This window comes from Hemicordylus capensis, chromosome 2 (assembly GCF_027244095.1).
Source record: "Hemicordylus capensis ecotype Gifberg chromosome 2, rHemCap1.1.pri, whole genome shotgun sequence".
NCBI lineage: Eukaryota > Metazoa > Chordata > Lepidosauria > Squamata > Cordylidae > Hemicordylus > Hemicordylus capensis.
This window is the reverse complement of record NC_069658.1, coordinates 208,033,096-208,057,130: the sequence shown is the minus strand read 5'-3', so window position 1 is coordinate 208,057,130 and position 24,035 is coordinate 208,033,096. Positions and strand designations below refer to the sequence as shown.

The 24,035-nt window shown below is 46.4% G+C and overlaps 1 protein-coding gene and 1 long non-coding RNA gene across 7 annotated transcripts in view; one reads left to right on the top strand and one right to left on the bottom strand.

Annotated features, from left to right (window-relative positions):
• Positions 1 to 24,035, top strand: part of ABCA7 (ATP binding cassette subfamily A member 7) — a 90,353-nt gene that overhangs the window by 1,865 nt on the left and 64,453 nt on the right. For 2 of the 4 annotated variants that reach the window (XM_053304076.1, XM_053304075.1), the window contains exons 2-8: positions 13,343 to 13,477; positions 14,853 to 14,946; positions 15,117 to 15,258; positions 17,342 to 17,469; positions 19,203 to 19,324; positions 20,525 to 20,713; positions 23,560 to 23,649. In XM_053304076.1, the coding sequence (XP_053160051.1) occupies positions 13,412 to 13,477; positions 14,853 to 14,946; positions 15,117 to 15,258; positions 17,342 to 17,469; positions 19,203 to 19,324; positions 20,525 to 20,713; positions 23,560 to 23,649 (831 nt within the window). In that variant the 5' untranslated portion in view covers positions 13,343 to 13,411. Of the gene's footprint in view, positions 1 to 13,342; positions 13,478 to 14,852; positions 14,947 to 15,116; positions 15,259 to 17,341; positions 17,470 to 19,202; positions 19,325 to 20,524; positions 20,714 to 22,827; positions 22,846 to 23,559; positions 23,650 to 24,035 lie in introns of those variants that run through there. The other 2 variants (XM_053304077.1, XM_053304078.1) reach the window with 2 other exon arrangements.
• LOC128348278 (uncharacterized) lies at positions 9,136 to 21,139 on the bottom strand. 3 transcript variants are annotated; one of them, XR_008318048.1, is made up of 4 exons: positions 17,311 to 21,139; positions 16,147 to 16,219; positions 15,093 to 15,329; positions 9,136 to 14,966 (listed from the first exon to the last, which is right to left on the bottom strand). It is a non-coding gene; the product is annotated as an uncharacterized LOC128348278 (long non-coding RNA). The 3 variants fall into 3 exon arrangements; XR_008318049.1 differs by having other exon boundaries at positions 15,093 to 15,307; XR_008318047.1 differs by having other exon boundaries at positions 15,093 to 16,219.

Here is a 24,035-nt window from a genome sequence, read left to right as displayed (position 1 = left end):
CAAAAAACCCCAGCTGCTCTTATACACTGATGGGATCTGAGCTATTGGTGATTGACCAGGAGAGGGATCTTGGCGTTGTGGCGGGCAGCTTGTTGAAAGTGTCAACTCAAGGAAGGGGATTGAAAATAAAGCTGCTAATATTATAATGCCCTTCTACAAAAATGTGGTGCAGCCACATTTAGAGTTCTGTGTACAATTCTGGTCCTCATACTTCAGAAAGGACATTATAGAACTGGAGAAGGTGCAGAAGAGGGCAGCCAAGATGATCAGAGGCCTAGAGCACCTTCCTTACAAGGTAAGGCTACAACACCTGGGGCATCTTAGTTTAGAAAAAAGATGACTGAGGGGAGACATGCTTGGAGATCCACAATTTCACATTTGAGTTCCTTCAGAACTCTTGGGTGGATGCCATCCGGCCCTGGTGATTTGTTAATTTTTAGCTTTTCAAGACAGTTCAGGTCAGGACATCCCCTCTCAAATCCTCAAATTGGCCCTGTTCTCAGCCACCACACCTGAGAAGTTCAGTTCTGGAGTAGCTTTATGGTCAGTATCCTCTGCCGTGAAGACAGATGCAAAGAACTCATTCAGCTTCTCTGCAATCTCCTTATCCTCCTTAATAATCCCTTTCACGCCCTCATCATCTAAGGATCCAACCGCCTCCCTGGCAGTTTTTTTAACTTCTGATATATTTAGAGAAGTTTTTGTTATTCCCCTTGACACTTCTAGCTATCTGCTCCTCAAACTCTCTTTTTGCATTTCTCATTGTCTCGTTGCATTTCTTTTGTCAGAGTTTATGTTCCTTCCTGTTCTCTCCATTTGGGCTGGACTTTCATTTTCTGAAGGAAAAGGCTTCTTCCCCTTTATAACTTCCCTGACTTCTCCTGAACTTGGTGGTCCCTTTCCTCCTCCTTGATATACATTCCAACTGACCTTCTGTTATTGTGAATAAGTTCCATGCTTTCCGGAGTGATTTAACCTTCTTGACTTTCCCTTTCAGCTTCCTTTTAACTGGTCACTACATTTTTGAGAAGTTTCTTCTTCTGAAGTCCCAACGCATCTGTGTTGGACTTCCTTGACAATTCCCCGCTAGCATATAAGCTCACTGGCAGATCCTCAAGTGACCTGCAGTGGATCTCTGAGTGATTTCTCTCAGGTTGATCTCTGAGTGATCTGCAGGAGCGAGCTTGACGGGGGCTTCTGAATGCAAATACTTTCCCAACAGCAAAGAAAACTGCACGATAAAACAGAAAGCTATTTTCCGTCAGCCTCCATGCAGTGAGGGATATCAGTTGGTTGCTTTGAGTCTGTGCAACTCTCTTGGCTGATTTTTAGTCTGTTGTGCAAGGGACCTCTGCTCTGGAGTTGCTCGGGTGTATACAGAATATCCCAGTGCAGGACCCGGGGTGGGGGGCGGGGAGTGTGGCAGGTCATTGGCTCCACCCCACGAGCTGCCATTTTGCATTTGCTCCATTTATTTATTGTATTTGTTTTTATTTCATTTAACACATTTTTATACCGCCCAAAATGAAAGTTCTCTGGGCGGATTACAACAATATAATAAAAAAAACCAATAAAAAGATTAAAACATTTCAACAATTAAAGCTAAAAAGTTAAAACTATTAAAACACAATTAAAACAGTATCTAATGAAAAGCCTGGGTGAACAGATGTGTCTTGACTGCCCTTTTAAAAGTTGTCAGAGATGGGGAGGCTCTTATTCCAGCAGAAAGTGTGTTCCAAAGCCTTGGGGCAGCAATGGAGAAGGCCTGTCCCTGAGTAGCCACCAGATGAGCCGGTGGCAACTGCATATGAACTTCTCCAGATTACCTCAATGGGCGGTGTGTGGTTCATAGCGAAGAAGACGTTCTCTTAAATACCCAGGGCCTGAGCTGTTTAGGGCTTTATAGGTTATAACCACGACCTTGTACTTTGCCCAGAAACTTATTGGCAGCCAGTGTAGATCTTTTAAGATAGGAGTGATGTGGTCTCTCTGAGATGACCTAGAGACCGATCTGGCTGCTACATTCTGAATTAACTGCAGTTTCCAGACTACATACAAAGGCAGCCCCACATAGAGTGCATTGTAGCAGTCAAGTCTGGAGGTGACCAGCAGATGTACTACTGTTCTGAGGTCATCTTTCTCAAGAAACGGACGCAGTTGGTGTATCAGCCGAAGCTGATAAAAGGCACCTCTGGCCACTGCCTCAACCTGGGACACCAGGGAGAGTTTTGTGTCCAGAAGCACCCCCAGACTGCGTGCCTGTTCCTTCTGGGGAAGGGTGACCCCATCCAGAATGGGCAGATCAAACTCATCTCCTGAGTTCCGATCCTGCACAGTAAGTACCTCTGTCTTATCTGGATTCAGCCTCAGCCTGTTATCCCTCATCCAGCCCATCACCACCTCTAGGCAGGCATTTAGGGAGGTTATGCCTTCTCCTGATGATGTTGACATGGAGAGATTTACATTCAGCTTCTATTTTTCACCTGGTTCTGGTTGGTGGACTTTGGGGTCCTAGTAAAAAATCAAGGCAGATCCTGCAAACCTGCAATCTGGCTACGTCTGGCAGTAGCTTTTCTATTATTTATGTATTTATTATATATGTACCACCCCAAACATCTGGCTCTGGGCAGTTTACATTTTTTAGAAGCTTTGATAGGGTGGGGTGAATTATTTGTTCTGTGGGGCCTCATTGGATCTCTTTTTGCTGGGAGAGGCATTAAAAAAAAGATAACCAATTATCTTTAAAACAACAGCAACAGAAGTCTGACGCTGAAAACCCATTTCAAGCCGCTTGGAATATCATGATGAAAAGCACAATGCACACACAAAAATGGGGTAGGCGGGGAGGGAGGGGAGGCTGTTGCTATTGCCACTGGCTGAGCTGCTGTGATGTCACGGAATGCCCAGCAGTAGCCTCTTACTGCGGTGGGGAAATGGGAGGTGTGGTATTTGCCGGCATGGGGGACAAAAACTGGAAGGAGTGTCGTGGGGCAGTGGAAACTGGGGAGACTCTTGACTGGGGTAGGCCTGGAAAAGGGGAACCCGCAAGTGTGAAATCTGTGATTGCATTTAGTGTCTCGAATGGGCGCTTCTTAATGGAATCCCCTCTGCTTCTAGCAACGTGGGAGGAGAGCTGGTCTTGTGGTAGCAAGCATAACTTGTCCCCTTAGCTAAGCAGGGTCTGTCCTGGTTGCATATGAAAGGGAGACTTGATGTGTGAGCACTATAAGATCTTCCCTTCAGGGGATGGAGCCGCTCTGGGAAGAGCATCAGAAGGTTTCAGGTTCCCTGCCCTTTCTTGGAGATTCTGCCAGGGAGGGAACCTGAAACCTTCTGATGCTCTTCCCAGAGCGGCTCCATCCCCTGAGGGGAAGATGCCAGTCTGTGATTTTCCTTGGAGAAGCCACTGCCAGTCTGTGTAGACAATACTGAGCTAGATGGACTAATGGTCTGACTCAGTATATGGCAGCTTCCTATATAAAGGAGGGGAGAGCTGGTCTGGTGGTAGCAAGCATGACGTGTCCCCTTAGCTAAGCAGGGCCCACCCTGGTTGCATTTGAATGGGAGACTAGAAGTTTGAGCACTGTAAGATATTTCCTTCAGGGGATGGAGCTGTTCTGGGAAGAGCAGAAGGTCTCAAGTTCACTCCCTGGCAGCATCTCCAAGAAAGGGCTGAGAGAGATTCCTGCCTTCAACCTTGGAGAAGCTGCTGCCAGTCTGTGAAGACAATACTGAGCTAGAAAGACCAATGGTCTGACTCAGTATATGGCAGCTCCCTATGTTTCAGCCCATACAGCAGAGATCAGCTTCTGTAATGAGATTAGTGGAGAGTTTCCTGGCACAGGAATGTAGTTCCACCTTCCCGCCCCCCACAAAGACCCTTTATCCCTCCTGGCAACGAGATCGCCCAGTTAAGCCCAAGGAGGAGGGCACGGAAAGCGGATTGCTCCCTGCTAGATATCTGGCTGAGTTGTTATTCCAGGATTAGCTCTCTTATTTGAGTTGTACCCACCAGAGCTTCAACTACAGTTTGGTATTTATTTTCACGCATGTTGATTAAGTCAGACGCAAGTTTTGGGCGGTATATTAATATGTGAAATAAATAAATTAAATTAATAAATAGTAGTTTTTCTACGGCCTTATTATGTCTCATTTAGGCATGATGGTTGTTATGTTTCATGTTGTTTTATTATGCTTTAATATATTGGGTGATGACCTGTGGATTCAACAGTAAACAAGCTTGACGTGACCTTCCACTGGTCCATTTGGCCACGTGTGGCTGACATGGGAACATAGGAAGCTGCCATATACTGAGTCAGACCCTTGGTCTATCTAGCTCAGGATTGTCTTCACAGACTGGCAGCAGCGGCTTCCCCAAGGTTGCAGGCAGGAATCTCTCTCAGCCCTTTCTTGGAGATGCTGCCAGGGAGGGAACTTGGAACCCAGATGCTCTTCCCAGAGCGGCTCCATCCCCCAGTATATCTTACAGTGCTCACACATCTAGTCTCCCATTCATATGTAGGGTCAGGGTGGACCCTGCTTAGCTAAGGGGAACAGTCGTGCTTGCGACCACAAGACCAGCAAAACTGGCTTTGACTGGAGATGCTGCAAACTGAATCTGGGTCCTGGCTCAACCAGTCAGCCATGGGATCCCCACTAAATATATGACGCTGCCATGCCGAGTCTGGCCTTTGGTCCATCTAACTCAGGTCTGCTCAACTTCGGCCCTCCTGCAGATGTTGGCCTACAACTCCCATAATCCCTGGCTATTGGCCACTGTGGCTGGGGATTATGGGAGTTGTAGTCCAAAAACAACTGGGGGGGGGGCCAAAGTTGAGCAGGCCTGATCTAGCTCAGTACTGTCAGCTCTGACTGGCAGCACCTCTCCAAGGTTTCAGGTGGGAGTCTTCCCCAGCCCTACCTGGAGATGCTGCCAGAGACCGAACCTTCTGCATGAAAAGCCACTGAGTTACAGCCACAAGGGAGGAACTGTGGGAGGGAAAGGAGGGAGGATAGCAGGAACTGAGAGCACTTGGCAGTGTGTCGGGATTGCAGCCCGTGCATGGGAGGCTGTTTGCATGCACCACTGCACATGGCACGCCAGCGCCCTATTGAATGTGTGCCAGTTTACCCAGGTGCACCATGTTCCCCTGGGTGGGATAGAAATGTAATTCTGGCCCACCAAGTCAGCCGAAGCAAAAGAGAGGGGAGAGAGAGAGAAAAGGGACACTGCACCGATAGAGGTACTCAATATTATTATTATTATTATTATTTATTTATTTGATTTATATACCGCCCTTCCAAAATGGCTCAGGGCGGTTTACAATTAAAACAAACCACTAAAACAATAAAAAGCTAAAACAATAATATGTTCTTATTGGTACATTGTCATAAAATTGATTGAGTGTTGCCTTGCACATTTCGAGGCAGTGCTCTTCTTCAGAGACGATTCTAATTAATTAATTAAATTAAATTAAATTAATTAAAACATTTATACCTCGCCCCTCCTGTGCACTACTGCTTGGGGCGGCTCACAACAATAAGATACACCCAAGATACAATAAAAGTAATAAAATTAACTACATTATACAAGAAAAGGGAAAGAAGAAGAAGAAGAAGAAAGTGGTCAGATTAAAAACCATAATCATTAGGTTCAAATCAAAACTGAAAATTATAAAAAGCTAAAGAACCTACCAGATATAACAAAATAATAATATTGGAGCATTAAAAAGCCTCCTTAAAAATATGTGTTTTGAGATGTTTTTTAAAAACACTGAGAGAGGTTGCATGGCGAAGCTCTTCCGGGAGGGCGTTCCAAAGCCGAGGGGCCACAACCGAAAAGGCCCTGTCTCTAGTCCCCGCCAATTGGATCTCTGTTATTGGTGGGGTCATGAGCAGGGCCTGAGACGGTGAGCGGAGGGACCTGGCAGGTTCATATGGGCAGGTTCATATGAGTTCTACCAAACAGTATGCAAATTACTTTGTGCATATATGTAATATAAAAAGTGTGAAAATTAAAACTATCAAAGTATAAACCAATCATAACACAATGTATTGTAAAAGCCATACAAAGCTATCTCAAGAATTATAGAAAATGTCAGAACTATAATATAGAACTATAGAAATATGTCAGTGAAAACAACCATCTGGTGTGAGTCACTGAACTGGGTTTTTGTGTGTATGTGTTGTATAAAAGTAAATGAACAGAAAACTTCTTATTAAAAGATTTCTTGCTTATTACCTCAGTAGAGATTTCAAAGATGAACAATAAATACTCGGGGGATTGTTGGAAATGTAAAGAAGAGAAAGGTACTTTTTATCATTTGTGGTGAACATGTAAAAAGCTCAAAATTTTTAGAAAACAATACATTTGAAGATGCATCAAATCTTGCATATAGATTTTCCTTCCCCCCCTGGAGATTTTTATGTTAAATATCACTAAACCATCTATTTCTGCAAGGTATACTGAACTTTCTTTATATATGATAACGGCGGCAAGAAACCTCCATTCTTCTTGCTGGAAAACAAATCTGATTCGCTCTCTAGATGATTGGTATCTTAAACCTTGGGATTATGCATCAATGGCCAAAATTATTGCATATATTAAGAACATATCTGAATATTTTTTTTTCCTCAGACATGGGAACCTATAATTCAATATAATATATCTTTGGTTTCTCACCTGAAATTTGGTTTATTTTTGTAGAGAAATTTAATGCTGGGTTTGGTTCCTCACCTGAGATTTGGATTTTTGTGGTAGAGAAATTTAAAGCTCTGTGTAACAGAGTACACTAACAGGTACACTAATTATTGACCTTACTGTAAATGTTTTTAAATTTGCAGCCATTTACTTTTCAGATTGGAGAAGGGGAGAGGGAGATGATGTGTAAAGAACTTAGGTGGAACTATACAGATCGTAATGAGAATCGTTGTAATTGTTTCGTTTGATCATGTCTTGTTTTTCCTCCCCCCCACCTTTTTCCCCTTTTGTCATTTCTGACAAATTATTAAACAAAAGACTTCTTGCTAAAAAACCTCTTTCTAAAAAACAAAGGAAGGAAAAATGAAAATATATAGAACAACAACAACTATTTACTTTTATTTACTATTTACAACAACTATTTACTATTTATATTGCTTTTCAACAAAAATTTCCAAAGCGGTTTACATAGAGAAATAATAAATAAATAAGATGGCTTTCTGTCCCTGAAGGGCTCACAATCTAAAAAGAAACAGACAAACAGCAGCACACTGGAATTACTGTGCTGGGGGTGGATAGGGCCAGTTTCTCTCCCCCTGATAACATACCTTGGGTAGATAAAATTGATCACAACGTTTGTTTGTCTGGAGTGAACACACTGCACCACTACGGGCATTTATGTCTTAAATACCCTTGGTGATAACCCCAGAAAAAACAAACTTCATTCAGTGACTCGCATAAGATGGTTGTTTTCACTGACATTTTCTGTAGTTAATTCTTGAAAAAGCTTTGTATGGCTTTTGGAATACATTGAGTTATGATTGGTTTCATTTATATAACACTATGTTCATACTTTGCTGGTTTTTAATTTTTATGCTTTTTATATTACTTGGCCTAAAGACGCACAGGGCAACACTCAACCAATTTTATGACACTGTACCAATAAAAACATATTGAGCATCTTGGGAGTTCTCCCCCCACCCACCTTTTTGCCCCCAAACCAGATCAAATGTGCTCAGTCTATGATCCATTTGTGGATGTGTGACAGAAGTGGTAAGGGGCCAGGGGGAGATTTAAATCCATGAAACATAGGAACATAGGAAGCTGCCATATACTGAGTCAGACCCTTGGTCCATCTAGTTCAGTATTGTCTACACAGACTGGCAGCAGCTTCTCCAAGGTTGCAGGCAGGAATCTCTCTCAGCCCTATCTAATCTTGGAGAGGCTGCCAGGGAGGGAACCTGGAGCTGTCTGCAGGCAAGCAGGCAGGTGCTCTTCCCAGAGCGGCCCCATCCCCGCAAGGGGAGTACCTTACAGTGCTCACACATGTAGTCTCCCATTCAAATGCAAACCAAGAGGGATCCTGCTTAGCAAATCATAACTGCCCCTTGGTCAGAGGGTCATCAGGCCACAGAAACAGGGAGGGGTGGCATGTGTGAGGGGGAGGACCAGAACGTTCCCCCGGCCAAATCTCCTTAAGAGTGAGGGTGCTCTGGTTTCTCCAGCGACAATGCAGAGATTAATATTTTGCTAAGAGGCTCATTATCCTGGGAGGGCAGCTGTGTGCTGAGGAAGCTCAGGTTGCTCTCAGATAACCTCTCTGCGGTGTTGACGATTTCAAAGGCCGGGGCTCAAAATAGTCAATACCCAAGGGAGCGCATAATGCGCCGTTGCTCCCGCAGGCCTGTCAATGCTCCTGTGGCTACCAGTGGATTTCTCCGGGCGTTGGTGTTTTGTAACCCAGCCAGGGACAATGTTTTCTGTGTATATGCAGAACTCTGTGTAATCTGCTCTGAAAATCAGAATTCAGTGCTCAAAGATCCACATTTTCCACCAAGACAAGCCAGATTCTATGAAAATGTACAGACGGACACCCTTTATCTTAGTTTTGCATATTTTGGGGCCTGCCCGTTGTGGGGGAGGCAAGGACATCTGCAGCCTCTGAAAATCTGCCTCACTTTCAGCCACTGCTTCAGCTCCTGAGATTCCAGTGCCTGCGAATCTGTAGAATCATGGTGGAAGCACAGCTCTGTGCATATATGGGAGATCTTGAAATGTTACCCTCTGCTAATTGAGTAAAGGAGGCACCTTTCAAAGTGGGGGGCTCTCCTCTATTTAGCGGGGGGGGGGCAGCTGTCCCAATTCAGCCCAGCACAGCATCCCTCCCAGTGTCTGTTCTGGAGTTTCCTTCGTGCATTTCTTGATTGTAAGCCCTTTGGGGCAGGGAACCACTTTCTTTTTTCTTTTGCTATATAAACCGCTTTGAGAATTTGTTTTTTGATTGAAAAGCAGTATCATATATTTTGTAGGGCTTGTTTATGGGTATTTGTGCGCAAGACAATGTCACACTTCCCAGTGACTTACAGATACCAAATTTTGCATACATAATCCTGCCACCCAAATTAGGTGAACGAACTGCTTTTTACACTGGAATATGCTGGGGGAAAGATTTAAATTTTTATTTGGTATTTAAAAAAATGAAATTCTGAATATAATAATCATCAGATCTTAACTGTTATTGTTCTCAACGTATTTTTAACACTTGGTAGTCATTTCAGTCATTCAAAAATGGCTTCATGCATGAGAGAAGCAGAAAATCTTTCTCAGATTCAAATCTACCATGTATGGTAATTATTAAATAAATGAGTAAAGGCTGAAGTTGAAATCCTACACATTTCAAACTGTGCTTTTACTTTCTTTTTGCAAATTCCGTAATAAAATATGCTGTGACATCTATTTCGTGTCTTGAACTTTCCTATAAGCGTAATCCACGCAAAATGATTGCCTGTTCAGTGAAGGGCCTCACCTACCAGTATAAATATGTTTATTGATTTTAATGTTACATAGTAGAATATGTTGGCAATCCAGAAGCCAGATTTTTCATTTGGCTGAATGTTTCAAAGGAATGTTGTTAGACATCACTTGTATGGACCAATACGTGCTGAACAGTCATGACTGGCACAATGGAATCCTTTTATTGTATACCTTGCTAAATCAGAGAGTGCTAATAGCCCAGGAAAGAACTTTGATCCAAAGAGTATTACATGGGTAAAACATTAGAAGAAAGCAATGGTGATGTGAGGATATGTGTGAATGTCTGCTCAAGATCCTATGCAGCTGAGGCAGGATGCCAAACATCGCCTCCCTCCCCCTGCATAGTAGCAAGGAATGACATGGGGCATTTTGCCACCCCATTGTGGCCTGAATAGTCTGTTGCTTGAGGTCACCTCCTCACGAAAGGACTGCCCGTACTGTATCCACTTTCTTTTTGTGCTGTGTTTTACTTTTGCACGCCCGAGAACCTAAAGAAGAGCTCCACTAGAGCAGAGCGAAAGGTTTCCCACAGCGGGCAACCAGATCTGTCTTGGAAATTGACAAGTGGGACGTATGTGAGCAAATATCCCCCTCTTTTTCTCACTCCCCAGCATTGGTAAAAACACTACACAGAAATCATCTTGGCAGGATAGCTTTTTTTAGTAGTGTTTTATCCATGCTCGCTTGCATGTGGAGAGGAACAAAAGATGGGAAGGGAAGGGAATGACCAGCCAACAGACGGTTGCTCTAATTCCAGGGCGGATTTTAGAAATCCTTCCTGTTAAACAGAAATCCAGGAGGAGCGGCACACAGAGCACAGGGGAGCAATAAAGGAGTGGAACAGGTGTGGGGCAGATTTTCTGATCCGTATCTGGGACGACTTGATTCTTGCAAAGTGATTTCTTTGTGTGGCTTTCTGAGATTTGTATACTGGAACTCTTTGGGCCTGGATTTCCTTGGCCGAACCAGGTGTGCAGTCTTGTTCTCTGTGCCAAGCTGGAGTGTCTTCCAACGGGACTCCAGAGACCCTCGGATGGAACAGGTGGGGCAGTGGGACCTCCTTAAAAGGCTTTTGCCACCTTGGCTTTGCACCTTTCCCCCAGTGGTACTAATGCATATATGACGTTATATTATCCTGTTGGGGAAAGCTGAGTGGCCAGTCCAACCAGTTGGGAGTAAGCCTCTTGTGCTCCAGGGACTTAAGTCGGAGTAGGCGTGTGGAATGCTAAATCTTCTCACTCGCTTCTTGGATTTTTCTGGCTTAGTTCCTTGGGCAATGTTCCTTGCTTTTAAAGTGGACTTCCTCAGTTTCCTGTCAACACAACATTGCTTTAAAAAAGTAATTTCTCCCCTCCTGGAGAGTCACATAAACACCTTGGAGAACATTTTTCTTTTCTTTTCACAAGCAGCAGGGAAATGACTTTCCTAGCCAGCAAGAGGTTGCTGGTTTGAATCCCCGCTGGTATGTTTCCCAGACTATGGGAAACATCTCTATCAGGCAGCAGCGATATCAGAAGATGCTGAAAGGCATCATCATCATCTTCTTCTTCTTCTTCTTCTTCTTCTTCTTCTTCTTCTTCTTCTTCTCATATTGCGTGGGAGGAGGCAATGGTCAACCCCTCCTGTATTCTACCAAAGACAGCCACAGGGCTCTGTGGTCACCAGGAGTCGACACCGACCCGAGGGCACAACATTACCTTTATACCTAATGAAATGCTTTTCAAAATAGCTGTGATTGCTGATCCAATCCCTTTCAGGTATGGGAAGCGTAGAGCAGTTTTGGTCTAGTTTGGACAATAACAGATAAAATCCAGGAATCTTGGAGTACCATCAACCGTTTCCTCAGGTGTCTAGGCAGTTTCTATCCTAAAAAGGAATGAAAAATTCCCCACCAAGGAAAACTGGCCGGTCTGAAGACCAAGTGACTCAATAGTACTACTCAAGAGTCACTCGGAAGTACTACTACATTTTGTAGGGCTTCCTCTAGTAAATTAGTCAGAATGTCAGCCACTGAGTGCATGACTCTATAAGTCCTCATCAAAGTTCCTCATCAAAGACTCCCGAGGAAACTTAGCGGTCATGGGATAAGGGGACAAGTACATGTGTGGATTGCTAACTGGTTGAAAGACAGGAAACAGAGGGTAGGTATCAATGGAGAGTTTTCGCAATGGAGGGAAATAAGAAGTGGGGTCCCCCAGGGATCTGTACTGGGACCGGTGCTTTTTAATTTCTTCATAAATGATCTAGAAGCAGGGGAAAGCAGCGAGGTGGCCAAATTTGCAGATGATACCAAACACAGCTCATTGAAAGTGTCGACTCAATGTGCAGCAGCTGTGAAAAAGGCAAATTCCATGCTAGGGATCATTAGGAAGGGAATTGAAAATAAAACGGCTAATATTATAATGCCCATATACAAAACTATGGTGCAACCACACTTGGAGTACTGCGTACAATTCTGTTCACCACATCTAAAAAAGAACATTGTAGAACTGGAAAAGGTGCAGAAGAGGGCAACCAAGATTATCAGGAGCATAGAGCACCTTTCTTATGAGGCAAGACTACAACACCTGGGGGTTTTTAGTTTAGAAAAAAGACGACTGCGGGGAGACATGATAGAGGTCTATAAAATCATGCATGGTGTGGAGAAAGTGGACAGAGAGAAACTCTTCTCCCTCTCACATCACACTAGAACCAGGGGTCATCCTGTGAAATTGATTGCCAGGAAATTTAGGACCAGAAAACAGAAGTACTTTTCCACACAAGGCGTGATCCACTTGTGGAACTCTCTGCCACAGGACGTGGTGACAGCCAACAACCTGGATGGCTTTAAGAAGGGTTTGGATGACTTCATGGAGGAGAGGTCTATCAATGGCTACTAGTCAGAGGGCTGTGGGCCACCTCCAGCCTCAAGGGCAGGGTGCTTCTGAGTACCAGTTGCAGGGGCGTAATGGCAGGAGAGAGGGCACGCCCTCAACTCCTGTCTGTGGCTTCCAGCAGCATCTGGTGGGCCACTGTGCAAAACAGGATGCTGGACTAGATGGGCCTTGGGCCTGATCCAGCAGGGCTGTTCTTATGTTCTTAAGTCATGCAAATATAAGAACATAGGAAGCTGCCATATACTGAGTCAGACCCTTGGTCCATCTCGTTCAGTATTGTCTACCCAGACTGGCAGCGGCTTCTCCAAGGTTGCAGGCAGGAGTCTCTCTCAGCCCTATCTTGGAGATGCTGCCAGGGAGGGAACCTGGAACTTAGATGCTCTTCCCAGAGTGGCCCCATCCCCTGAGGGGAAGATCTTACAATGCTCACACATGTAGTCTCCCATTCAGATTTAAACCAGGGTGGGCCCTGCTTAGCAAAGGGGACATTTCATGCTTGCTCCACAAGACCAACTCGTCTGCCCTTGCACATGTTAGCATATCATGATCCAATTTGCAGAGTTTACTTTGCTTCTACTAATCATGGGGCGGGGTGATGGTGGTTTTCTAAAGTCTTGAGTTCAAGTTCGATCCTCTCTCTTGGAGACTTCACGAAGCTTCCCAGAATATCTCCACAGTCTCTCTTCCTCCTCTTTGTTTTTATTATTGTTGCCTTATAGTTTGCTTCAATAAATAATCCTGTATTTGCTTATTTTATCGATGTGATCTGCCTTGAACTATACTGTATTGTTTGCAAAAGGAGACCAGAAATCCTTGAAGAAATCCATCAATAAAGTCTGGAAACTTAAAAAACCAAAAGGTGCAGGTTCCCGGGAGACAAAATAACTTGGAATTGTGGAATACAATTCCTCCCATATAAATAGGCTAACCAGTTTTCCCTTTTCCATTAAAGCTCACCAAACGGAGAACTGTGCAGCTGGCAACAGGGCATGGTGCGGGAGACCTTGTCCCGCCTCGCAGGATGGGTTTTGGCATTCAGCTGGCGTTGTTGATGTGGAAGAACTTCACCTATCGGCGTCGACAGACAGTGAGTCATTTCCTTGGGCTGCAATATTTGCAGGAGTTATGTTGGAAGATGCATTCTCACAGAAGGGAATACCACCACCTTGGAAGAGGCATTGTTCTTCTGTGATCTCACAGGTGGGAATGTCACTACCTTGGCATCCCCCCAGTATCTCACAGGAGGGAAGGTTGTCACATTGGGAGAGGCATTTCCACTCTGTGATCTCACGTGGGTGGTGGTGCCGCCACCTTGGGAGAGGCATTCCACCTGTGTGATCTCACAGAAGAGAATGCCTCTTCTTAAGGTGACAGAAACTGCAATATGTGCACCATCTAAAACTGAGAGAACTAAGCTTTCTTTGTAATCCTGTTCAAAACAATTGTTCTAGCTGTATACAGTATATTAATTTATGCCGATAGAGTCAATTTAAAATTAATTTCTTTAACTGGAAGGAAGAGAGCTGATCCTATGGTAGTAAGCACAGTTTTTAGAACTTTTTGAACTCGGGTCTCCCCAGCCTTAGTCCAGCACTCTAACCACTACACCAAGCTAGCAATAACAGCAAAGAGCTTGGAAAAAATCCTAGTCTTGGATTCAGGCAAATATGTTATTCCCCTTAAGGGATGGGGCCACTCTGGGAAGAGCACTTGCCTACCTGCTTGCAGGCTGAAGGTTCCAAATTCCCTCTCCAGCAGCATCTCCAGATAGGCCTGGGAGAGACTCCTGCCCGAAACCTTGGAGGAGCCGCTGCCAGTCTGTGTAGCCCAGCGATTCTCAATGTTGGGTCCCCAGATGTTGCTGGACTTCAGCTCCCACAATCCCCAACCAAAGGCCACTGGGGCTGGGGATTATGGGAGTTGAAGTCCAATAGCATCTGCAATCCCAGCACTGATGATCCCTGATGTAGCCACCTAATGGCGCAGCGGGGAAATGACTTGATTATCAAGCCAGAGGTTGCCGGTTCGAATCTCCGCTGGTATGTTTCCCAGACACCTATATCGGGCAGCAGCGATATAGGAAGGTGGCATCATCTCATACTTCATGGGAGGAGGCGATGGTCAACCCCTCCTGTATTCTACCAAAGACAACCACAGGGCTCTGCAGTTGCCACAAGTCGACACTGACTCGACGGCGCACTTTACCTTTACGTAGACCAGGGTTTCTCAACATGTGGGTCCCCCCAGATGTTATTGGACTTCAACTCCCATAATCCCCAGCCCCAGTGGCCTTTGGTTGGGCATTATGGGAATTGAAGTCCAATTACATCTGAGGACCCACACACTGAGAATCCCTGATCCTAGACAATCCTGAGCTAGATGGACCATGGGTCTGACTCAAGCGTCCTCTGCCCCTAACTGGCTGTCTGTCTGCCCAGTACCTGCCTCTTTCTCTCCCCCAGGTCCAGCTGATCATTGAAGTCCTCTGGCCCCTCTTTTTATTCTTCATCCTCATTTCGGTGCGCCAGTCTCACCCGCCGTTCGAGCAGCATGAATGTAAGTCTGGAGTGGCAGCCCTTCAGGAAGGAAGGAAGGAAGGAAGGAAGGAAGGAAAAGGTCTCAGCTAGAGGCTCCTTTCCCCCAGAGTCTCTTCTGGGTGTCCCGCCTGCCTTGCGGGTCCAGGCCTGCTGCTGGCCTCTTACCCTGCTGCATCTCTTCTCCCGCAGGCCACTTCCCCAACAAAGCGCTGCCCTCGGCTGGGACGCTGGCCTGGCTTCAGGGCATCGTCTGCAACGTGAACAATCCTTGCTTCCGGTACCCGACAGCCGGGGAGGCCCCAGGCGTGGTGGGGAACTTCAACAATTCCATGTGAGTCCGGGCTCTCTGGTGGGTTTCTGTGGCCCCCACACACTGCACCCTAGATAGAAGAAGCAGGAGGGCTGGGTGGAGCGTGGAATGAAAAATGTATTTTAAAAAAATGGTTAGTGGTTCCCAAACCACAAAAAACAGCAGTGTGTTTTGTGTGCTTTGTGTTTTTGTGCTTTGTGTTTTGTTTAACACATTTGTATGCCGCCCAAAACACAAGTCTCTGGGCAGTCTACACAAAACAATTTTAAAAACTGATAAAAAGATTAAAATATTTCAGCAATTAAAATTTAAAATGTTAAAACTATTACAAACACAATTAAAACAATTGAAGTTTTACTGTGTTTACCTGAACTCAGGACTAGTTTCTCACCCCACAAGTGCTTTGCTTTTAGAGTCCTCATTTTTGGAGAAATGCAAGTAGAACCTGTATGTAACCTCTATTTTTAAGTGGCGGGAGTATTCGAAAAGGTTTTTTTTAAAAAATAAGGCACAATGTTCATGCTTTCATCTATAATGGGTCTGCTGCCGGGGAGTTGAAATGCCATTTACCCAAAAGGAACAGGACTCTGTATTTAAGACGACCTCCCAATTTCTAATACCAAAAAAACCTTGGGGGAAAATCTAGTCTTGGATTCAGGCAAATACAGTATTAAACCTTGGGCTTCAGATCCCGTTATTTCTTTTCTCCCTTTTCCTTTTGGGAAGAGTCCTTTTCCTTTTTGGTAACCTGTATTTACCTGCTCTTTTTTAAGCTGGCGGGGGTGAGGGAGATGATCAAATGCCTTTTACAAAGCACAACTTCCATGCTTTCAGCAACGATCAATTTGCTGTCAGGGAACTGAACTACTCATTGTAGCCTTTGGCTTCGTCAGATCCACCCCACCTCACCTTTTAAACTTTGAACTGGTTTTGGTCCATGCCATGCAGAATAATATCAGGTGTTCTTGCTTACAGTGCTGTCCTGTAAAAGAGACGCAGTGATCACCACTGAATTTCAGACACATATTTATTTGTTTAGCTGTTTTGAAAGTTTTTAAAAAACAAAACATGAATCGTACAACTGAAAGCTGGGTGCCTGAATATGCAGTTGACACCCACCCACCCCGGCTCCAAACTGGTTACCATCCAGAACTGTAGGATGTTAGAGCAGGAAGGGACCTACTTTGCCATTCATTGAATGTTAAGAGTTGGAAGGCACTGTACAGCCCTTCTAGTCCAACAACCCCCTGCACAACTTGTTTCAAAGCCCAGGCGAAGAAGAGCGTCTTCGCCTGGTGTCCAGAAGAACATAAGGATGGTGCCAGGCGGACCTCCCTGGGGAGGCTGTTCCCTAAAGGGGCAATAGGCCGTTCAGAGTGATTTGACAAGAACACTGCCGGACCTGTTGGGGTTATGCTAACTGGGCAAAGAGGCACCTTTTTAACGTGGTGGTTTTCTTTCTTCATTATTTATTTATTGAATTTATATACCACCTGATATTGAAATCTCTAGGCAGTGTACAGAATTAAAACATAATGTAAAACATTTACAATTCATAAAACAAATAAAAATCACAATAGATTAAAACACATTAAAATTTTAAAAATTGGATTTTAATTAAAAGCCTGGGAAAACAGGTATGTCTTCAGGGCCCTCCTAAAAACAAATAGAGAAGGAGAGGCTCTTATTTCAGCAGGGAGCGAGTTCCAAAGCCCTGGGGCAGCCACAGAGAAGGCCCTGTCCCAAGTTGCCACCAAACAAGTTGGCGGCAACTATAAAACCAGACCTCTTTGGATGACCTTAATCAGTGACAGGGTTCACGACAGAGAAGGCGCTCTCTTAATTTAGCAGGGGGAGAGCAACTGGCCCTATTCAACCCCAGCACAGCATCCCTCCAGTGGCTGTTGCTGGTGTCTATCTTAGGTTTCTTTTTAGATTGGGAACCCTTTTGGGACAGGGAACCATCTTACTTACTTACTTGCTTATTATTTCTCTATGTAAACCACTTTGGAAACTTTTGTTGAAAAGCGGTATATAAATATTTGTTGTTGATATGAGTGGACCCATACTCACCCCAGCCTGCCTTGGTTCCTCCCCTTCCCAGCATCTCCCGCCTCTTTGCGGATGCTCGGACGGTGCTTCTCCATGCGCATGACCAGCAGGCACAGAGCGGTTTCTTCCAGCTCCTGAACGCATTGCGCCAACTCAGCGGCAACGCCAGTCAGCGGACAGGTGAGGCCTGCGCATGGCTGCTCCCTGCCCATGCACGGAGGTCCTGGGAGGGTGCCTACGTTGATGCTGCTACAGTGAGGTTGTCCGGTTGGCAAATGGCGAAATGAATGAACGATCATTCGGGATGGAAGTGCATTTGGTATTGTGGAATGGAATGAACTGGATTTCTTTCAACCAGGTTTTTTAGTAATCTCGGGATGTTTTCAATTTTTATATTGCTGTTTTTAACCATTTGTTTTGGGTTTTTTTGTTTTTCTTGTGTTTATTTTTGTGAACCGCCTAGAGCCTTTGGGGTCAGGCGGGACATATCCTATATAATAAAGAGCTTGGCGTGCGTCTGTGTCTCCCTTGGCTGTTCTGGGCATGCGCGGAGCGCATGCCCAGAACACGCCGAGGGAGACATGACCGCTGGGACCAGGCGGCCATGATGGACAGGAGAAGGAGAAGCGGCGGCCGAGGAGAAGTGGCCACCGCAAAGGCGGGCAGGGGAAGAGGTGGCGGGGGAAGCTGGCCGACGTGGCGGCAGCCGCCGAAGCTGGGCAGGGGGAAGACCTTGGGGCCCTTGCCTGGCCGGGGAGACCAGCCGCAGCATGGAGGCTGGCGGCGGCGGGAGGGGGAATGGCGGCAATGAATGAATGATTATTCAGCTTGCATAGCTTTAAAGGGGCTCAGGTAAATTCATGGAGGACAGGTCTCTCCGTGGCTACAGGCCACCTCCAGCCTCAGCGACAAGATGCCTCTAAATACCAGTTGCAGGAAAGCAACCGCAGGAGAGAGGGCATGCACATATTTCTTGCCTGTGGGCTCCCCAGAGGAAACTGTTGGGCCACTGTGCGAAACAGGATGCTGGACAGAAATCCATCTTATTTATTTATTATTCCTCTGTATAAACCACCCAGAGCCATTTTTGGAAGGGCAGTATAGAAATCGAATTCATCATCATCATCATCATCATCATCATCATCATCATCTTCTTGGGCCTGATCGAGCAGGGCTGTTCTTATGTTATGTTCTTATGGTGAAAGGTGCTGTGTTGATGTTGCCTAGACTGCCTCCCAAAAAAACACAGGAGCCTTTGGTTCTTTGCCGGTTACGATTGTTGTATCCTTGGGGTTAGAGTGTTGGTCTAGGACTGGGAAGACCCGAGTTCGAAACTCCATTCAGCCATGAAACTAGCTGGGTGACTCCGGGCCAGTCATGCATCTCTCAGCCTAACCTACCTCACAGGGTTGTTGTGAGGATAAACATAACCATGTACACCGCTCGGGGCTCCTCGGAGGAAAAAGCGGGATATAGATGTAAAAAATGAAATAAAATAAATAAAACCTCCTTTGGCGGTGGAAGGTGGATGGCTGTACCAAGAGCCTGACACCAACGGCCCTGCAGGGGCTGTTGGACTACAACTCCCATCATCCCAGACTATTGGCCACTGCAGCTGGGGATGATGGGATTTGCAGTCCAACAGCAACTGCAGGGCCGCAGTTGGGCACCCCAGGGATACGAGTCCTGACGTCCCCAGCCACAGTGACCAGTAGCCAGGGATGATGGGAGTTGTAGTCCAGCAATACCTGGCAGACTGAAGTTGGGCACCCCTGCTGAGTCCGAGGGAGCTGGAATTGGCTGGACTCCGTTGTGATGGGCTTAGCCTGGAAACACAAGCGTGTCCTCCCTCTGTGCTGGTCTGATAGTAAGCTTAGATCTTGCTCCTTTTGTGCCCCTTTTCTCTTTGCCAGCTGCCCAGGTTAGGACGTACCTGAAAGACAACGAGACGTTCTCCCAGTTCCTTCGGACAAACGCCTCCCTCCCTCCTGAATTGGTGGAGGCGCTGCTCAGGTCTCAGCTCGACCCGCAGGTGGTAAGTGAAAGGCGGGCTCTTTCTTTGGAGGAACAGTGAGAACTGGGGCCTTTATGTCCAGCAGCAGGAGAGGGGGGCAGGCAAATTGGTGGCTGCCTGTCCTGCTAAAAACAGAGGAACCTAGGAAGCGGCCTTCTACTGAGTCAGACCCTTGGTCCATCTTGCTCAGGATTGTCTACCCAGACTGGCAGTGGCTTCTCCAAGGCTGCAGGCAGGAGTCTCTCTCAGCCCTGTCCTGGAGATGCTGCTAGGGAGGGAACTGGGGACCTCAGATGCTCATCCCAGAGTGGCCCCATCCCCGAAGAAGGGGAATATCTGACAGTGCTCCTACATGTAGTCTCCCATTCAAATGCAAACCAGGGTGGACCCTGCTTAGCAGCAAAGGGGACAATCCATGCTTGCTGCCACCAGACCAGCTCTCCTCCCCTCAGAGCAGCCTTGGTGGTGAGCAGCCAGGCCTTTCCTGCTTCCAGTTGGGTAGTGGGTTCAAATCCTCTCCCAGACTGAGTAGCACTCTGGTACAATATGTGCTTTTCATGCAAATGTTCCACGGTTCCCTCCCTTGCATCCCCAGTTGGGTTGCTGCTGCCAGCAGGCAGTACTTAGTTAAACGGCCGAATGGTCTGACTCTGCAAAGGGCAGTGTTATCTCTTCATCCTACTGCAGCCCTCTGTGCTGACCCACCTTCGCCTTTTATGCATCAGCTTCATAGATCGGGTAGCTTTCAGGACTAGACTCTTTCTCTCTCTGTGTGTTAAGAAAGTGGAGATCTTTAGAATGGTGATTTTTCCTTTTTTAAAACAATTGTTTTAATTTGTTCAAATCATTTCCATGCCCTGGCCTCTCGTTCTTTCTCCCCTCCTTTTGGTAGTCCACTTCCTCCTTGTCTGTCCACCACGCACAGTTCCTCTTCCAGATTCTTTGTGAGGTTTCTCTCTCCCTGTGATTTTTACTTCTCGCTCCTCTCATGTAAGCTTGCTGAGAACTCCCACCCTGAGCAGTTGCAGTGCTGGTGGACATTCCGTGATGTCAGAGCAGCTCAGCCGATGCTAGGGGGTACCTTGCACCGAAGAGGGAATCGGAGAACAGAAATGTCTTGCCTTCCTAAATATGAGAGATTCCAGTGAAAAATAAAAAGAAACAAGCCCACGTAGGTTCTGTTTGTGGCTAAACACCCAATATCCTTTTCTCCTCTCCCAGTTTTCTCTTGCTGGCTCGCCCTTGAAGGGGATTGTCTGTAATGCTTCCGTTCTCTCCAAGTTCCTGGTGACAAAGGATGCGGGGGCCGCAGAGGGCCTACAGAAAGCACTCTGTGCCTTGCCTGACTCAACACTCCAGGCTGTGGAGCGCAGTTTCTTGTCCCAGATGGATCTGGTCAAAATATTTGGGGTAGGTGAAGAGGAGTGTGCTCTTTCCTGGGCCTCGCTGGGTTCATTTCCTTGGCAAAGAGCTGCCACTCTCTCTGTAGAAAGGTCTCTGGAATGATCCTCGTTCGACTCTTCCCCTGGATTTTGGAGTTCCACATTCCCTGGACTTTTTCACCCAGTGCATAATTAGCCGTTGGAACTCTCTGCCACAGGATGTGGCAATGGCCATTTGCTTGGATGGCTTTAAAAGGGGCTTAGACAAATTCATGGAGGACAGGGGCTATCCATGGCTACTAGTCTGGTGGCTGTAAGCCACCTCGGAGGCAAGATGGCTCTCAATACCAGTTGCAGAGGATGCCTCTGGGAGCCCACAAGCAAGAGGTGAAAGCAGGCCCTCTCTCCTGCTGTGGCTCCCTTGCAACTGGTATTGAGAGGCATCGTGCCTCTGAGGCTGGAGGTGGCCTATAGCCCTCAGACTAGTAGCCATTGATAGCCCTGTCCTCCATGAATCTGTCTAAGCCCCTTTTAAAGCCATCCAAGCTGCTGGCCATCACCACATCCCGTGGCAGAGAATTCCATTGATTAATTATGCGCTGTGTGAAAAAGTACTTCCTCTTGTCGGTCCTAAATTTCCCGACCTTCAGTTTCATGGGATGACCCCTGATTCGTGTGTGTGTGTGTGTGTGTGTGTGTGTGTGAGAGAGAGAGATTTCTCTCTGTCCACTTTCCCCACTCCATGCATTATTTTGTACATTTCGATCATGTCTCCCCTTAGTCGCCTCTTTTCCAAGGTAAAGAACCCCAGGTGTTGTAGCCTTGCCTCATAAGGAAGGTGCTCTAGGCCCCTGGTCATCTGGGTTGCCCTCGTCTGCACCTTCTCCAGTTCTACAATGTCTTTCTTTAGATGTGGTGACCAGAATTGTACACAGTACTCCAGGTGTGGCCGCACCATAGTTTTGTATAAGTGCATTATAATCTTAGCCGTTTTATTTTCAGTCCCCTTCCTAATGATCCCTAGCATGGAATTGGCCTTTTTCACAGCTGCCGCACTTTGAGTCGACACTTTCAACGAGCTGTCCACCACAACCCCAAGATCCCTCTCCTGGTCAGTCACCGACAGCTCAGATCCCATCAGTGTATACTTGAAGTTGGAGTTTTTTCTCCAAATGTGCATCACTTTACACTTGCCAACATTGAACCGCATTTGCCATTTTGTCGCCCACTCCCCCAGTTTGGAGAGGTCTTTCCGCAGCTCCTCACAATCTGTTGTGGATTTCACTACCATAAATAATTTAGTGTCATCTGCAAACTTGGCCATTTGGCTGCTTACCCCAGATTCTGGATCATTTGTGAACAAGTCCTTAATGGTGTGTTCTGCTAAAACTGCTAATATTATACTGCCCTTAAACAAAACGATGGTGTGGCTACACCTGGAGTACTGTGTACAATTCTGGTCACCACATCTAAAGAAGGACATTGTAGAACTGGAGAAGGTGCAGAAGAGGGCAACTAAGAAGATCAGGGGCCTGGAGCACCTTCCTTATGAGGCAAGGCTACAACACCTGGGGCTTTTTAGTTTAGAAAAAAGACAACTGTGGGGAAACATGAGAGAGGTCTCTAAAATAATGCATGGTGTGGAGAAAGTGGACAGAGAGGAGTTCTTCCCCCTCTCACATCACACCAGACCCAGGGGTCATCCCATTAAATTGATTGCTGGGAAATCTAGGACCAACAAACAGAAGTACTTTTTCACACAACGCATAATCCATTTGTGGAATTCTTTGCCACAAGATGTGGTGATAGACAACAACCTGGATGGCTTGAAGAGGGATCTGGATAACTTCATGGAGGAGAAGTCTGTTGACGGAGGGCTAGTCGGAGGGCTGTGGGCCACCTCCAGCCTCCAAGGCAGGATGCCTCTGAGTACCAGTTGCAGGGGAGTCACAGCAGCAGAGAGAGCGCGCCCTCAACTCCTGCCTGTGGGCTCCCCAGAGGCATCTGGTGGACCACTGGGTGAAACAGGAGGCTAGACTAGATGGGCCTTGGGCCTGATCCAGCAGGGCTGCTGTTATGTTATGTTATCTTATGTTATGTTCTTATGTATGTACCTGCGTGTTACTAAAACCCTGCAGAACAAGCAGTTTAAATGCAATGGTATGCATGATCATATTAAGATGGCTTTGGTGTGGTGTTTGGTGTGTGTAGGGGGAAAGGATTAAACAATCCCTCACCGACCTCATACTGACTGATTGATGAATTAAGTGCCATCAAGTTGGTGTCGATGCTTAGCGACCACAGAGATAGATTCTCTCCAGGGTGATCTGTCTTCAACTTGGCCTTGAAGGTCTCTCAGTGGTGCATTCATGGCTGTCGTCATCGAGTCCATCCACCTTGCTGCTGGTCATCCTCTTCTTCTCTTTCCTTCAACTTTCCCCAGCATGATGGACTTCTCAAGGGAGCTGGGTCTTCGCAGAATGTGTCCCAAGTATGATAGTTCGAGCCTGGTCATTTGTGCCTCGAGTGAACATTCTGGATTGATTTGTTCTATGATCCATTGGTTTGTTTTCCTGGATGTCCATGGTCTTCTCCAAAGTTTTCTCCAGCAGCAGAGTTCCAAAGCGTCAATGCTTATCCATAGAGTGTCATGGGAAAAACCATTGTCTGAAAGATTCTAATCTTTGTAGGTGTAGACACGTCACGGCATCTCAATATCCTTTCCAAGGCCTTCATTGCAACCCTACCGAGTGCTAGTCTGCGGCGTCTTTCTTGACTGCTGGATCCTTGACTGTTGATGGTACCTCATACTACCTCTGAAAAAATAGTTGTCTCCCCACCATCCATTTCCCTTCTCCTTTTCTCTCTCAACAGGAGCGCTTGAGTTCTGGATCGGCTGACATTGCGAACACCGTGGAATCTCTTCGTGTTTTCCTTCAGGCCACTGAATCGTTAGCTAAGGAGGTAATGTTGAGGAGAGAAGGTTGCTCAGATATCCTATATAATAAAAGGCTTCAGTGTGATCCCGTGCGCCCGTGTCTTTTTCGGCTGTTCTGAGCATGCGCGGAGTGCATGCTCAGTACTGCCGAAAAAGATACACGGGCGGCCATCTTTACCAAAATTTAAGGACAGACCGTGTTGATTGTAAGGGCAGACCAAAACGGCTCATTTAAATGGCCCCTCAGCCACCGCCGCTGAATGGCCGCCCGCCCTCCAAGCTGAAATTTGCACAAGAAACCCCAAGCCCCACGTTTAAGGGCCAAAAAGGCCCATGAAAATGCCCCCGCGGCTGCCGCCGCCAACCGCCCACCCCCCCCAGCTGCCGAGACCTCCTCACCCATGCCAGATCG